The sequence below is a fragment of the Aphelocoma coerulescens genome, chromosome 8 (assembly GCF_041296385.1).
Source record: "Aphelocoma coerulescens isolate FSJ_1873_10779 chromosome 8, UR_Acoe_1.0, whole genome shotgun sequence".
Lineage (NCBI taxonomy): Eukaryota > Metazoa > Chordata > Aves > Passeriformes > Corvidae > Aphelocoma > Aphelocoma coerulescens.
In genome coordinates this window covers 23,359,262-23,372,895 of record NC_091022.1, presented here as the reverse complement: position 1 = coordinate 23,372,895, position 13,634 = coordinate 23,359,262, and the positions used below count along the sequence as shown (strand labels likewise).

The window sequence follows — 13,634 nt, the reverse complement described above, 5'->3', positions numbered from 1 at the left end:
GCCGCGGCAGCGGCCGCAACGCCGGACACCGGCGGGGCCGCTGGGCACCCTGGGTATGCAAATTAGCCCGGTAACGAGGCGCCGGTAATGAGTAGGAGGAGCCCGGGGCGGGGATGGGCGGAGCACGCTGGTTCTGCTGGCACCGGTGTCCCAGCGGATACGTTATCCCCACGGTCCGAACCGCGTGAGACCGCTTATAAACCGCAATCCCGCGCGTTAATGCCGTGATCCAACAACAACCCATGCCACCCATCCCTCCCCCAACACTTTCTCTTTCTTTAACCAGAATAAGGTCAGCTCCACCGAAGTGGAGCCTCAAAAAATTTCTCAAGACTCGTACTTGTTCCTCTCCACGGAAATCTTTAGTAAAAGGCGAAAGATTTATACGATCTGAAGAGAAACCAGAGTATGATCCTAAACTTTCCCGCACATATGCTCACTCCCGGTTCCTGTCCCACAGGACACGGCGACCCGCACTCAGTTCCTTCCCCTACTTCCCACTCCTTCCGGCGCCTCACCCGGCTCGGCACCAGGCCCCCGCCGGTACCACAGCCCGGATGGCCCGAGCCCACGACCACGCCGGCTCCGAACGGCGGCGCTCGGCGGGCCCGGCCCGGCGCTGCCCGCACAGCATTCCGGGTATGCTGATCACACCGAGCGGAGGAGGCGGCCCGCCCCGACCAAGCCCGGTGCTTCCGGCCCTCCTGCTGGCGAGGGCGGAGCGGAGCGGGGCAGCTGAGAACAAAGCGAGCGGTAGTGGACAAGGACCCCGCGGCGCTCGGGTGTGCTCGCATCGTCGGCAGGGGCAGCACCACGCAGAGGCGGAAATTCGGCTCCGAGAAAGGCCAGCGTACGCCGCCGCCACGGACCGGAGCTCGACAGCGAGAGGGCTCGCGGTACGGCCCCACGCATGGTGTTGAGCTCCGGGCGGGCGCCAACAACACCCCTATCCCCCCGGGCGGGCCTGGAGTGCCCGGGACTTTCGGGCAGGTCCCCGGCTGCCGCAGAACGGAGTCCGAACCGCCGGCACGCAGCTGCTCCGCTGCATCGCCCGGGCCGGCAGAAGGGGCTGCCCGCGCCCCGCCCCGCCACCGCGCATCCTCTGACCAGACAAGGGTAATGAGGTGGCCGCCCTGGCGGGGATAGAGGCGGTGCGAAAGCATCCTAACTACAGGATCCGTGCTGCGGGCAGCCACGGCAGTGGAGCCAGTAACTGTTACCGTCAGGTCTTTACCCTAGTAGAGATCGCCTCGCTATGTATTAGAGTTCGTTCTGTTATTCACCAAGTAGATGTAGCTCCACCGAAATGGAGCCTCAAAAAATTTCTCGACACTCGTGCCTGTTCCTCTCCACGGAAATCTTTAGTAAAAGGCGAAAGATTTATACGATCTGAAGAGAAACCAGAGTATGCCTCCTCCTTCCCCTCGGGAGCTACCCATCTGTGCCTGTTCTTCTTAAGGTTACAGCGACCTTGTTTGCGCCCAGGTTTGACCCTGTACCGCTCCGTCCCGTTCTCCCGGGAGCGGACAGAGCCCGACTTACACCGGACCAGCGATCTCGGGGAGTGGAGACCCGAACTTTACCCGCTGTTTGCGGCGGCACCGCGCGGTGCACTCTGGGTATGCAAATTACCATGAATACTAATAAGGCGCCCGTCACCGCCCGGCCCCGTATCAGCCGCAGCCAGGCAGGATCGGGGTCCCAGGGACGCACGGCCGAGACCTCCTGTGCCTGCCCTTCGCCCCCGGCACACTTTCCCAGGCCAGCCCCAGACCACCTAGGGTGGCTAGACAGATCCTACCTTTGTACCGGACCTCCAGGTGTACTGAACACAGGACACCTAGCATGGGCTCCATGAGCACGCAGGGCACCTCTCCCATCGTATCCTGGGGGAAAAGGACAGAGTGACAGGAACAGTCTTCACACAGTTCTCCAGGCTGTTCTCTTCCACGCAGTAGGGCTACTCAGTGCAGCCACAATGCCAAGGAGACAGGCACAGCTCCTGCCTGAGCAGAGATGGACACAGGTGGCAACACTGCCTATTGTCCCCAGCAAGACCCACTCCTCACCTGCATGACCCCGAGCATCTGCAGAGCCCCTTGCTGGGCCTGGGGGAAGGTACAAAATAGCACAGCTATGAGGCATTGGGAATCTTGGCTCTGATACTTGGGATTGCTGTGGCCCAAAGAGTCCAGCAGAATCTGTGCATCTTTTTGATCTTCTGCTGAGTTGGAGGCGTTTAAGAACTTGGTGAGGCCTCGCACCCTTATGCAGAGAAAGAGATGCCAACCTGTGTGCCTGGATGAGCCTGGATCAGCCACCTCAGCTGTCTCACTGTCACTCTGAGAGAACCCAGTACTGCATCCCACTTGAAGTGTGCCTCAAACAGCCAGGAGAAAATTTCTCTGTCCTTGTCAGGAGCCACAACTAGAAAACCAGTTAGCAAAATTCTCAGCTGGGGTAAGTGGCCAAGGAAGGGCCTTCTGCAGGCATTTACAGAAACAGAATCTGGCACTGGCATACCGACAGAGTTGCTACAGATCCCACTACTGAGCATGCTGCTTTGTCTCTCTTGGAGGAAGCTGTGACAGCACGTATCACCCATGGCCTCTGAGAATGTCCTCTGAAGTACAGAACTAACAGGGTTTGGCTTCCACTGCCTAGGAGGAAAAACAGGAAGAAAAAGCTGTAATGCTCTTTCAAAAAATACAAGCCACAAAACTCTCCCATCCCAGAGAGGAACTCTGGGAAAGTTTGCAGTAGGTGAATGATGCAGGTAAGGATGGAAACTGTTTTGTGGCTTTAACAGGAGGAATTGCCACCAGCAAGGCAGCAATATCTCACCAAAATGTCTGTGAAGAAAGTGAGCTTGTTAAAAAACGAGAGGGGATGAAATGCAACCGCTCCACAATAGCTGAGACTCTGAACTCCTTCCAGCCGGAGCAGCGCTGCTGAGTCTGCCATCCGCAGGCGGAGAGAAGGGAGTGGCTCAGTGCAGCAAGCAGCCCCAGGGGCCAGAGGACAAGGAAAACATCCTCGCCTGAATCAGGACAAAACACAAATGGACATGCTGCCTACCACAGCTTTCACAAATGAGCTCCTTATACTCCCTGCCAGTGTCTCCAGTGAGCAACAGCAGCTTTACAGACTCTCTTTTGTCCTCTTCTTTCATGTGGTTCAGCCTCAGTATTTCCAGAGGAATCAAAACACTTCTGTTCTCCAGAAATTCAGTAAGGTATCTGTGGCTGCAGGGCTGCAAGAATAGGGGGAACAAGGCCAGAAGTGTCACTTGCCTTGGAGCCCATCTTCCTCTGCCAGCATGCCATGTCCTGGGAACCATCACCTACCATCTCACTGCAGTGGGTAGAGGTCTGAACTGGGGTACTGTCTCTGCAGAAGAGCATGGACCATCCTCTTACAGGCAGGCAGAGGCAGCACACTCATCCAGATGTGAGAAAACCCACTGATTCTAGGTTCCTGAGAGATGGGTTACATGGCTTTCCCTTCAGTTCCGTCTTTCGATAGCCAGGCTGTTTTTTAAACCTGCAGAATGTGGCTGGATGTGGATGTCTCTGTCCAAAAGCTTATTCATTAAACAAATTTTCAGTAGAGAGCTTGCCCATCTCCATCTCACTACCACACAGTACCTCCAGCTGTCCAAGGAAACAGATGCATCATCCTGAGCCACACTGTTAGTTGAGCCAGAATCAAGCTGGCTCCCTGGGAACTCCAGCTCCAGCTCTGGCTCTGCCTTGCTTTTAATGAAGCTGTTCAGCATGCAACTTTGAGCAACTTTGTGGGCACTGTCCCATTCCTGCAAGAAAACCATTATGGCTAATGGCTTCCTGCTCTTTGACAGATGCCACGATCTTTTCTGCCTAGAGAAAAATGAGAAGGAAGTTTAAAAAGGTCTGTGAAGAAAGACTGTACTAATGAATTACCACTAGAATCACATTTAAAATCTCTGGCAAATAATATTAAAGCACTTAGTAACCATTTAATCTCATTTTCTCTTATTTCATAGATAGGAAAACAGGCAAAAGGAGAGTTCCCGATATGTCTGAAGCTGCACAATGAATCTGTGACAGACTTGAGATTATTTTCCAGGGCAGGTGGTTTCACCACAGGAGCTCTCTTCTCTGCTTTGCTAATAAAGTCATTTTGATGTTACCCATTACCCCAGCCCTGTTTCTTACTAGCCTCATGATATGAACACTGCATCTCATATCTGACCTGCCAGGGAATAAACAGAGTGAAATGAGAGCAGAAATAGGTATGGATTTATGGGGAGTGACAGGGTCAAGGGGGCTATAAATGCCTGTTAGCACAGCAGCACAGTCCTCACTCACGTGCTGGAACGACAGCCATTTGGACTGGGCCCACATCCACCCCAGGAATATGTGCCTGGCCTTGGCAGTGGGAAAGTGCTTTGGCACCCTTTAGCATGACAGACATTTGCTCCATTTTTCCCTATCTAATTTTCCTGGAATGTTTTTAAACAATCTAAGAAAAGCCAAAATGATAAGAGCTATAGGCAAGAAGACAGAAGCTCCAGAAACATTTCTTGTCTGCAGTTCCTTCTATTTCTTCACACAGGTGTTAAATAAAGAAACCCACATTTTGCCAAGTGTCTTTGACACACTTCTGGCTCCGTATGATATCCCCTAGTGCAGCTTGACAAATGTGAAGGTGCACTTAGTAAGGGAGATGAAATGTCAGGGATTAAGCTCTCCATTTGTGTGGCAATCCCACAGCTGTGCACGCCTTGGCTGGAGGACACTGACCAGTGTCAAGGAGCCTTGCAGTTAAACAGTAGGATCTGTGTCCACACACAGATGCAGAAAGAGGGATACGGTCCCAAACAGCGGCATTAACACAGGTGCCTTGTCCTCAACCAAGCTGTATCAACATGCCTAAGGATAAGAAAGGATTTCACAGTTTGTCTAATGCACTTTTTGGACTTCCTACCTAACAAAAGCACCATATAAAGTTTTATTTAAGTGCAGTTTATGAGAAAAAGAGTTAAAATGACACAAAATCTTTGTGTTTCAGAATAAGAAGTTTCTTTCAATGTAATACAAATCATCAAGATTAGCAATTCCCTATCTATAAAGTTCTTAAGCCCTTTCTCCTAATATCTGGAGCAAAATTTCAAATCAGTTCCAAAACATCCCCAAGATACTTGTTCAAAAGTAACTTTCTACTCCTGTTATGTGAACCAGACTGAAAACAACGACTACGATGTGAGCACGTATCTCAGTGCCTAAAAACAAACAAGTCAAGTCTTCAAAAACCTGGCTAAGTAACAATGCTTGAGAATTAAGACGAGATGAAATTTCATTTGGGAATTAACGGTCTGTGCTCTCTAAGGCACCTGTGTCCTTGGCAGGGCATTTTCAGGACCTCCTTTGCGGGGAAGCAGGTTTAAAATAAATCCATTTTCCCAAAATAGTTGTGATTGAAAATGTTATTAGCCATAACAAATGTTACTGCTGACAGGAGAATGGCCTGTTAGGGGCCTCTGCTGAAACAGTCAAGTGAAAGTCATATTTCACATTATTGCAAGCATTTTCCTGTGATTTACAGAATATTTGTGAAACATTACTTACAAGGCATATGATTGATATTGAGAGAACAGCTCGTGTGTAGGGGGAATCTGTATTTCACAGAGACTGTTTGCATGAAATTTACAGTCCCATAAAGTGCTCCTCTGTCCTCAACAGAGATCTAGTTAAAAGAACTTTACAGTCTGAAACATCCCAAAATTGATTCTAAATTAACGTTTCCATATTTATGTTTAAGATGTTGGTGGTGTAATGTTCTCCCATTTTTATTATAAAGCTGCAGTAACCCACCCCCCCCGCCACTACTCAGAAATAGCAGCACCAGCCTCTGGACGTGAGCATTTTAGTGATACAAAGGGCTTGCTTATGAATCAATGGCAAAAAAAAAAGAAGTTTGAAACAATGATGACATGGCTTCAGAGGATACAGTGGTGTCTTGTCTCTGGCTGCTGTAATAACAGCATCTGCTGACACAGGAGTCTTTAAGCCAACATTGCAAAGTACCCTGAAAATGTACATTAATGTTTTTATTATGACCATTTTACATATGGGAACATACAGACACAGGGAAGTTAAATGACTTGACTGAATCGTTTGTCAGTGCTAGCATCAGCATGTAACTCCTGGTTGTTGGCTTCAAACTCTGCTGTCAACAGTGCTGGGCTGCCACCCAGTTCACTGGACCTAATAATCAGAACAAGGCTGGGTCAGGGCAGGGCTTTATTCCTGCCAAGAAAAAAACCCAGTGATTTAGGAACTGGCTCTGGCAATTCAGCAGTTCTTTACATCCAGAGTACTGCTAAATCATCAGATCGAGATCAAAAGGCAGACTGGTGCTGCTTCAGCCTCAGACCGAGTGTGAGGTGCCAGGGAATCATAGCCTTGGACTCATGGAAGGACAGAGTGGCAGTGATTTGGTGTTACCTTTGCATCTTGCAACATCAAGGTTGTGCCCAGCCTCAAGCAGAACTGAAGAGCTTGTTTCCCTGGCAGGTTCCACCCTTTCCTGGCACATCTCAAGTCCTCCCATGGACAGTGCACCTTCCTCAGTGTACCCCAGCATCCCCAGCCCCTCAACCCACAGTCCCACCAGGCCCTCTCTCACCTGCATGTCCTGCCTCCCAGCCCCCTTGCTAAGCCACAGCCCCAAACCCACCGCCAGACAGGCCCCGCACTGGCTCCTGCATCCATCCCAGCCCCTTCTCCGTCTGAGCCACTGCAGCCTCAGCATTCCCTGCCCCAGACCACCATCCCACAGGCCTGATCCAGCCCAACCACAGGCCCTGTGCTCCCTCACACCCCAAACCCCGCTCCAGGCCCTACAGTCCCTCACACGCCTCCTGACCCAAACACCCAGCTCAGGGCCAACAACTCCTCTCAATCCTCATGCCCCCCCATCCCCCGGTCCCCCTGACTGCAATCCTAACTCCAGGCCCTACAATTCCGCCCATCCCGGCCCTGCGGTCCTGGCCCGCCTCAGCCCCTCACTGCCGCACCCCGGTCCCGAGGGGGCGGTGACCCCGCGAAATGACTGACACGCAGCTGAGCCAATCGCTGCCCGACTTTCCCCCTGCCCAATGGGCGGCCAGCGGACGGGGCGCCGGGCCGGTGCTAAGCGCGCGTTGCTAAGGGCGCGTTGCTAAGGAAGTGGGAGGCGGGTAGGGGGCGGGGCGGACGGTGGCGCGGGATGGGCGCTTTCCCTTCCCATTGGCTGCGGGGGTGGAGGTGGGCGGAGCTTCCGGCGGGAGGGCGGAAGCAGCGGCCGGTGCGGGGAGCGCGGCCATGGGCACCCGCGGGCTGAAGGCGGCCGTGGTGGAGCTGGAGCCGGGACAGGCCCGCGGTGCGGAGGCGAGCGGGACCGGGGACACCAGTGACAGCAGGGACTGGGGGGGCTCTGCCAGCGGAGAAGGGGGGAGCGGGCTGGGGTGTGGGAGGAGGAGCCGTGGGGCATTGGTGCTCTAGCAGGTGGCTGGCAGTCCCTGGAGGACAGGGCAGGACGCTTGCCTTCCTCCCCTGGAAGTGGCAGCGGCTGCTGCTACCAAGCCGGGAGGCGGGAAGAGCCGTCTCGTCCCCCGTAGGGATCAGTTCGGTGCTGGCTCTGCGTCACTGGAGAGCGGTGGGAGCTGCAGGGGCTGCAGCCGAGCTGTCTTTGCAGAGCACGCCCACGGAGTGGAACCGGCGTGAGGCAATATTCGTAACTGACCGAGAAGTCAAGCTTATACTTGCTTCACCGTTGTCTTTCAACTTTACTAACCAGACAAGTTGCTGTAAGTTCTGACTCGGGTAGACTGCAGGGCTGTTACTGTAACACTTGTGATTTGTTTCAGAAGGCAGTGCCGAGAGGGAGCCTGCCGGGGGCCAGCCTGTGGTGATCCTCCTCGGCTGGGCCGGCTGCCAGGACAAATACCTGGCCAAATACAGCGCAATCTACAGCCAGAAGGTGAGTAGCTTGTCTGTATTTTCATGACACTGTCATACTGTGAAACTGCCTTTTTCCTGCATGGTAAAGTTGGTAAAGTCTCTCAGAAGCCTCTCTCAGTCTCAGTCATGGGGAGTGAGTGAGAGTTCTCCTGTCATTGAAAGCTCCTTGTCTCTCACAGCCCGGGCAGTGTTACCTAACAGCTGATGTCACCTTTGTGTGTGCAGCTAAGACAGAAATACTCCTGTGGAGAAGCTTTCAGCTGCTCTGTGGCTCACTGAAGTATTTTATGGCTTTTAAAATTGTGGGATTATTCTGGAATGACGTGAGCTGTGTTAGATTTCCAAACAGGTAAACATGCAGGGAAGGAATCTGTGTTTACTGCTTGCTGTTAGGCCACAGCACAGACTTGGTGAGGCTGGGGTGGGAACTGACAGAACACATCGGAATCTGTTGTGCCTTTGGCTCTTCCTTCCTGTGAAAATGATTCATCTAAATGTTGTAAGCCAAATTAATTTTATCCTGTCTGTGAAACAGGCATCCTGTGATAGTCATAGCTGCTCACTAGGAATTCCTTGTGTTTGAACTAGAGAGATCTGTCCTACAGCCAGTCCCCTAAGTTATGATATTTTCCTTTCTAATACTGTATTTTACTGGAATGACCCCAGCTTGTAGCATGGGGACCCAGTGAAACATTACATTTTTTTTTTCTTGGTCAGCATAAAAGGAATCTTGTATTTGTCCAAATCTGTTCCAACTATAGGTGGTAAAGTTTGTACATTAACAAGCCTATTGTTAATGTGTAATCCAGTGCAGGAGTCATTAATCGGCTTGATCTAGTGAAGAATTAGTTGTTAACTGGCTTTAAGATGCTGCTGAGCCGATGAGGAGCACATTGCAGGGCAGCATGACAACTTATTGGAAAACACTTTTCTCTCAGGATGATCATAGAAATGGGAAAGGAGAGGATGGGTTTTCTTAGCTCACTAAGAGGAAGTGGCTGTAACCATGGTAAAATGGTAGAGAAGGCTTTTATTTGAGAACTTGGTATCCTCTTCTTCCTCGTTCACTGTTTAGGGTGCTCCGGGGGGGTTGTTTTGGTGACTTTGCTTTGTGCTTGTCAGTGTGTAATGTCAGTGAGCTCAGGTGATAGAAAAGGTCTAAAGCATTTATAAATGTAGGTCCATCTGCTCTATTTTGAAACTCCTCCAAGATCCTGTTTCCAAATCTATACCTAAATGTAAGGCCTTAAGTGTAAAGGCAGTTGCTTAGGAGTTCTGAGTCCTTGAGCCAAAGCTCTTCCTTTGCACAGCTGGAGCGTTTCAGGAAGGTTTACAAAAATCATGTCGGTGTTGGTTGGGGGTGAGTCTTAGAGACAGCTGCAAACAAGTGCACCCAAGGAGAGGAGGAAGTTCCTCTTTCTTCTTACATTTGCTTCAGTGTCATGAGCTGGATGTGTACCAGAGCAGGCTCCCCTTACCAAAATGGCTGATACTGAAGGTCTGTGAATCAAGGAGATGGTTTTCTCCTCCTGGCTTCAGATTAACACTCATAAAAGTGGGTGGCAGGGTCCCCAGGGGTTGTGCCAGTTAGCACAAGATTTGAAAGGATCTCAGACATGACCAAAGCCAGGCCTCTGCCACTGCAGAAGCCTTTTCATAATACTGTGTGCTATTATGATTAATGTAATCCCTATTTGTGTCAGTGCCTTGCTGCTGACACTAAAGACTTTCTTCTGGCCCTGTGGTTTCTGTTGGAAACCTGTCCCAAATTTTCATGTTCTTTGTACTGCTGCTTGCCTACTCTCTGTAATTTGCAGCACAGCTTAAATGTGTGTGGGGTCTCTTTCTGTTTTTCTTAGGGGTGCACCGTCATCCGTTACACGGCTCCATGGAGGATGATATTCTTCTCTGAGACCTTTGGCATCAGATCCCTGCAGACCCCAGCCAGGCGACTCCTGGAGCTGCTCTTTGACTACAGTGTTGAAAACAGACCAGTTCTTTTCCACGTTTTCAGCAACGGTGGTGTCATGCTGTACCGTTACATCATCGAGGCGCTCCACACCCACAAGACGTATAAGAACCTCAGAGTAGCTGGCACCATTTTTGATAGCGCCCCTGGCAGAAGAAACTTGCGAGGAGGCCTTCGTGCCCTGGCAACTGTCTTGGTCTCCATGAACGTGCTGCTCAAGTATTTCCTGCTGTTCACTTTTGCCAGCATGGCCGTTGTGCTGCGGATCCTGCTGTACCCCCTGACCCGCTTCATCCACGAGAGCCATTACGATGCCCTGCTGAAAGCGCCCTCGCGCTGGCCTGAGCTCTACCTCTATTCCCAGGCTGATCTCATCATCAAGGCCAGCGAGGTTCAGCACATGGCCAACGCCCGGCAGCAGCTCGGTGTCCCTGTGAAAGCTGTGGACTTCTCGGATTCGGCTCATGTCAGCCACATGCGGGTGTACCCCACCTACTACTGCAGCCTCTGCACGACTTTCCTGTCTGACTGTGTTGGGGGCTCACCTCCTTAGTGCTGTAATGACCTTCAGTGTTTGCCTCTGCTTTGCTCAGATCCCATGGGAAATGTCACCCCCTTTGCTTTTGTGTCTTTGAAGGGAAGAAAGCAGAGTCTTCTTGTTTGGTTTGTTTTTTTTTTCTCCTGTGGTCTACAAGTCTGAAAGCCTCCAGCCTGGCCTTTGGACCAGCCACATTAGAGCAGAAAGTAGATATGGATTAGTTTAAAGTCCTGAAGGTGAAATCCTGTCATGGTTCATGTTGATGTACTTTACCAAGGTGTCACAGACCAGAATCTCACACTGAGTATTATTTGTTTCTTCCTGTCTCTTGTTCTCTGCTTTCCTTGTTGTCTCTTTGTCCCTGATGTCCGATGTGCATGTTCTATTGCTTGTACTAATTTTACAGTACAGCTCTTCCATGTCTTTGTTGTCTTTTTGTTTTGTCTTTTTTTTTTTATTTTTCTCTCTGCCATTTCTTTTTCTTTCAGTGAGCAAACAAAACCAAGTCTGCAGGACTTTTTGCTTTTCTCAGTGCATCCCAGCTCTTGTAGTACTCTCCTTGCTGGAGATCAGGCCCTGAAACCAAGTGTAAGATGTGGAAAAAGTGTGTGTAGGGCAGTATGACCACACTCTCATCTGGTTCCATTAAATAGCTGAGATAGAACACTCAAAGCTCTCTAATCCTTGGTGGGAGCTTAAATGTTTGTGATAACTTTTGTGCTCTTCAACTCAGAGGTTTAACGTAACAGTTTTGAATGTGTCTAGTGTTTTGTTTCTCTTCCTTCCAGTCTTGTGTGTGTTCTGAGTAGTTTTGCTTTCTTGGACAGCTACTCATTTGTTATTGTGTGTCTTTGAGCAGTCTATATTTTGCATCTGGATATTCAGGGAGACTTTTGGGTTACAGCTGTACCAGACTCCAGAAACAGAAAGGTGGAATTGCAGAAGAAAATGGAACTGTCTGTTGGAGCTATGCTTCACACTGGGTATTTCTTAAATCACCTCCAGTCTACAAATGACCATGAAATATGATGTTTTTGTCCATAATGTTCTGTTCAGATGATCAGTCTTTGCAGTCCATGCAATGTGTACAAGAAATTAATTCCTTCCACCAGTGAAAAAGTAGCACACTGCACTGCACTTCATCCATATTTGGGTTTAGGTTTTGTTTGTTTGGGGGATAAGACAGAGGAGATGTGTTTATGTTATGTCACAGCATAGCAAGCTAATTAATAACACGGTGAACAGGTTTAGCCAACTTTAAATTGCCAGGAAGAAGCTCTGGTGGGCTGTGACATGGGCCTGCTTGAACAAGGAGCTGCCCTGGAGAAGTAGGCACTTAAAAAGCAGGAGGATTTTTGCAAAAGGTTCTGCCAGTGGGTGGCTGTGCTGGTCTTGCCCACCCTTGGGGTGCTGTCATCCACAATTACAAAACTCTTGCTGTTCTGGATTGAAACGCAGAGGAGGAGGTCCTTGGGAAGCACTAAAATGATTTGGAAGTTTAAAACAAGAACTGTAACATCTCACAGCAGTGAAAGCACAGCGTGAGTCACAGTGGTGACCACGCTGGCTGTTTGTAGCAGACTATTGTGACAAGGCTCATTTACAGAGTAACTCCATGATGGGTGTGGTTTTAGAGAGTGGGCTGGGTTGTATATGGGATAGGTCAGAATTAACTGTAAGGGGCTGATGACCTGGTTTGTCTTTAATTTTTTTGAAGTGAAAACTGTCTCCAGGTGTAGGAGCCATGGTTGCTCGGTATTAAGTCTTCTGTAGGTGTAACCCCAGTTCCAGCTTCCACTGTGACAATGGGGTGTGAGGGCTACCCTGTGGTAAGAGCCTTCAGCCTTCCCCTTTTCATGGAGAAATTCTTGTTTCTAGGGTTTTCACAGAATTCACGGAATGTCTGGGTTGGAAGAGACCTTCAAGATCATTGAGTCCAACCCATGTCCTAGCACCTCAACTAGATCATGGCATTGAGTGCCATATCCAGTCTATTTTTAAACACATCCAAGGATGGTGATTTCACCACCTCTCCAGGCAGTCCATTCCAGCACTTTATCACCCTTTCTGTAAAAAACATTTTCCTGATATCCAACCTATATTTCCCTTGATGCAGCTTGAGACTCTGCCCTCTCGATCTGTCAGCTGCCGCCTGGTGAAAGAGGTCAACCCCCACCTGACTACAACTACCCTTCAGGAAGTTGTAGAGAGTGATAAGGTCACCTCTGAGTCTCCTTTTCTCCAGGCTAAACAACCCCAGCTCCCTCAGTCGTTCCTCACAGGGCTTGTGTTCCAAGCCCTTCACCAGCCTGGACCTGTGAAATCCAGGCATGGTCCCCCATCTCCAGAAAGCCCATCAGAGATCTCCCAGCTTTTTCAAGACACCTGGTTTGTGCTGTCAGTGCTGTAACTCCTGAGCTGTGATGTGTTCATCTGCCTTTTCAGAGATCTGGGTGGGGCTTCTCAGTAGGCAGCCTGTTCGTGGCACTATGAACACTCTTGGGGAGCCGAGGTGATAAAGACTATTTAACTAGCACTTGCCCTCATGCTGGTTTCTACAGGTTCAGTATTTACGGATCAGTTAAACACTCCATAATAGACGCCTCTGAATTAATACAGTTGTTCCTGGGAATCTGCTGTTCCTGTTTATTGCTGTGGGTGTTGAAGGACTCGAGCTGTTGCAGAACATGGCGGGCAGGAGCTGGAGCTAAACCCTCTGCCTCTGCCTGACAGGATGGTGAAGCTTCCTCTGGGAAGAGCCTCACATGCCAGCTGCACCTTCCATCCCCACTTTCACCTCCCCACCACGGGATTGCCGCTTCCCCAGCTCAGACCAGCTCAGCCCTACTTCCCCACTTTCCAGGGCAGCAGGCAGGGAGTGGGTGCTGCCTGCTGGAGCTCCACAGTCAGAGGTGTCCTGAACTTTGCAAACAGGAACCTGTTCACACGCATTAACACTGCTGCAAAAGTGCCTTGAAATTCGGGGGTAATTTGTGTACACACCTCCCTGAGAGCAGGATGATCTCGGGCAAGCCAGTGATTTACAGCACCAATCTTCTGGGTGGGTTTTGTTTTCCGAGTCCCAGCAAGTTTTAATTCCAATTGTGAGCACGGTGTGATATGCTGCCCTCTGCTTTCCTGT

At 50.3% G+C, this 13,634-nt stretch overlaps 2 protein-coding genes and 2 non-coding genes across 5 annotated transcripts; 1 reads left to right on the top strand and 3 right to left on the bottom strand.

Moving 5' to 3' along the window:
• Positions 1-295: 295 nt before the first annotated feature.
• LOC138114414 (U5 spliceosomal RNA) lies at positions 296-410 on the bottom strand. The gene has a single exon (XR_011152624.1). It is a non-coding gene; the product is annotated as a U5 spliceosomal RNA (small nuclear RNA).
• An 884-nt stretch (positions 411-1,294) lies between these two features.
• On the bottom strand, positions 1,295-1,409 carry LOC138114422 (U5 spliceosomal RNA). Its single transcript, XR_011152633.1, has one exon. It is a non-coding gene; the product is annotated as a U5 spliceosomal RNA (small nuclear RNA).
• Positions 1,410-1,538: 129 nt separating this feature from the next.
• ARMH1 (armadillo like helical domain containing 1) lies at positions 1,539-6,607 on the bottom strand. Its single transcript, XM_069022333.1, is given in 8 exon segments — positions 1,539-1,615; positions 1,802-1,886; positions 2,070-2,265; positions 2,991-3,305; positions 3,668-3,724; positions 3,726-3,836; positions 3,838-3,878; positions 6,489-6,607. Coding segments are annotated over 8 exon segments (900 nt in total). The 5' UTR covers positions 6,507-6,607.
• Positions 6,608-7,318: 711 nt separating this feature from the next.
• TMEM53 (transmembrane protein 53) lies at positions 7,319-10,915 on the top strand. Of its 2 annotated transcripts, none has more exons than XM_069023319.1 (3): positions 7,319-7,404; positions 7,895-8,004; positions 9,845-10,915. In XM_069023319.1, exons 1-3 carry the CDS (start codon positions 7,347-7,349, stop codon positions 10,505-10,507), a joined length of 831 nt encoding a protein of 276 aa, XP_068879420.1. In that variant the 5' UTR covers positions 7,319-7,346; the 3' UTR covers positions 10,508-10,915. The 2 variants fall into 2 exon arrangements, with proteins under 2 accessions (XP_068879420.1, XP_068879419.1); XM_069023318.1 differs by having other exon boundaries at positions 7,892-8,004.
• The last annotated feature ends 2,719 nt before the right edge of the window (positions 10,916-13,634 follow it).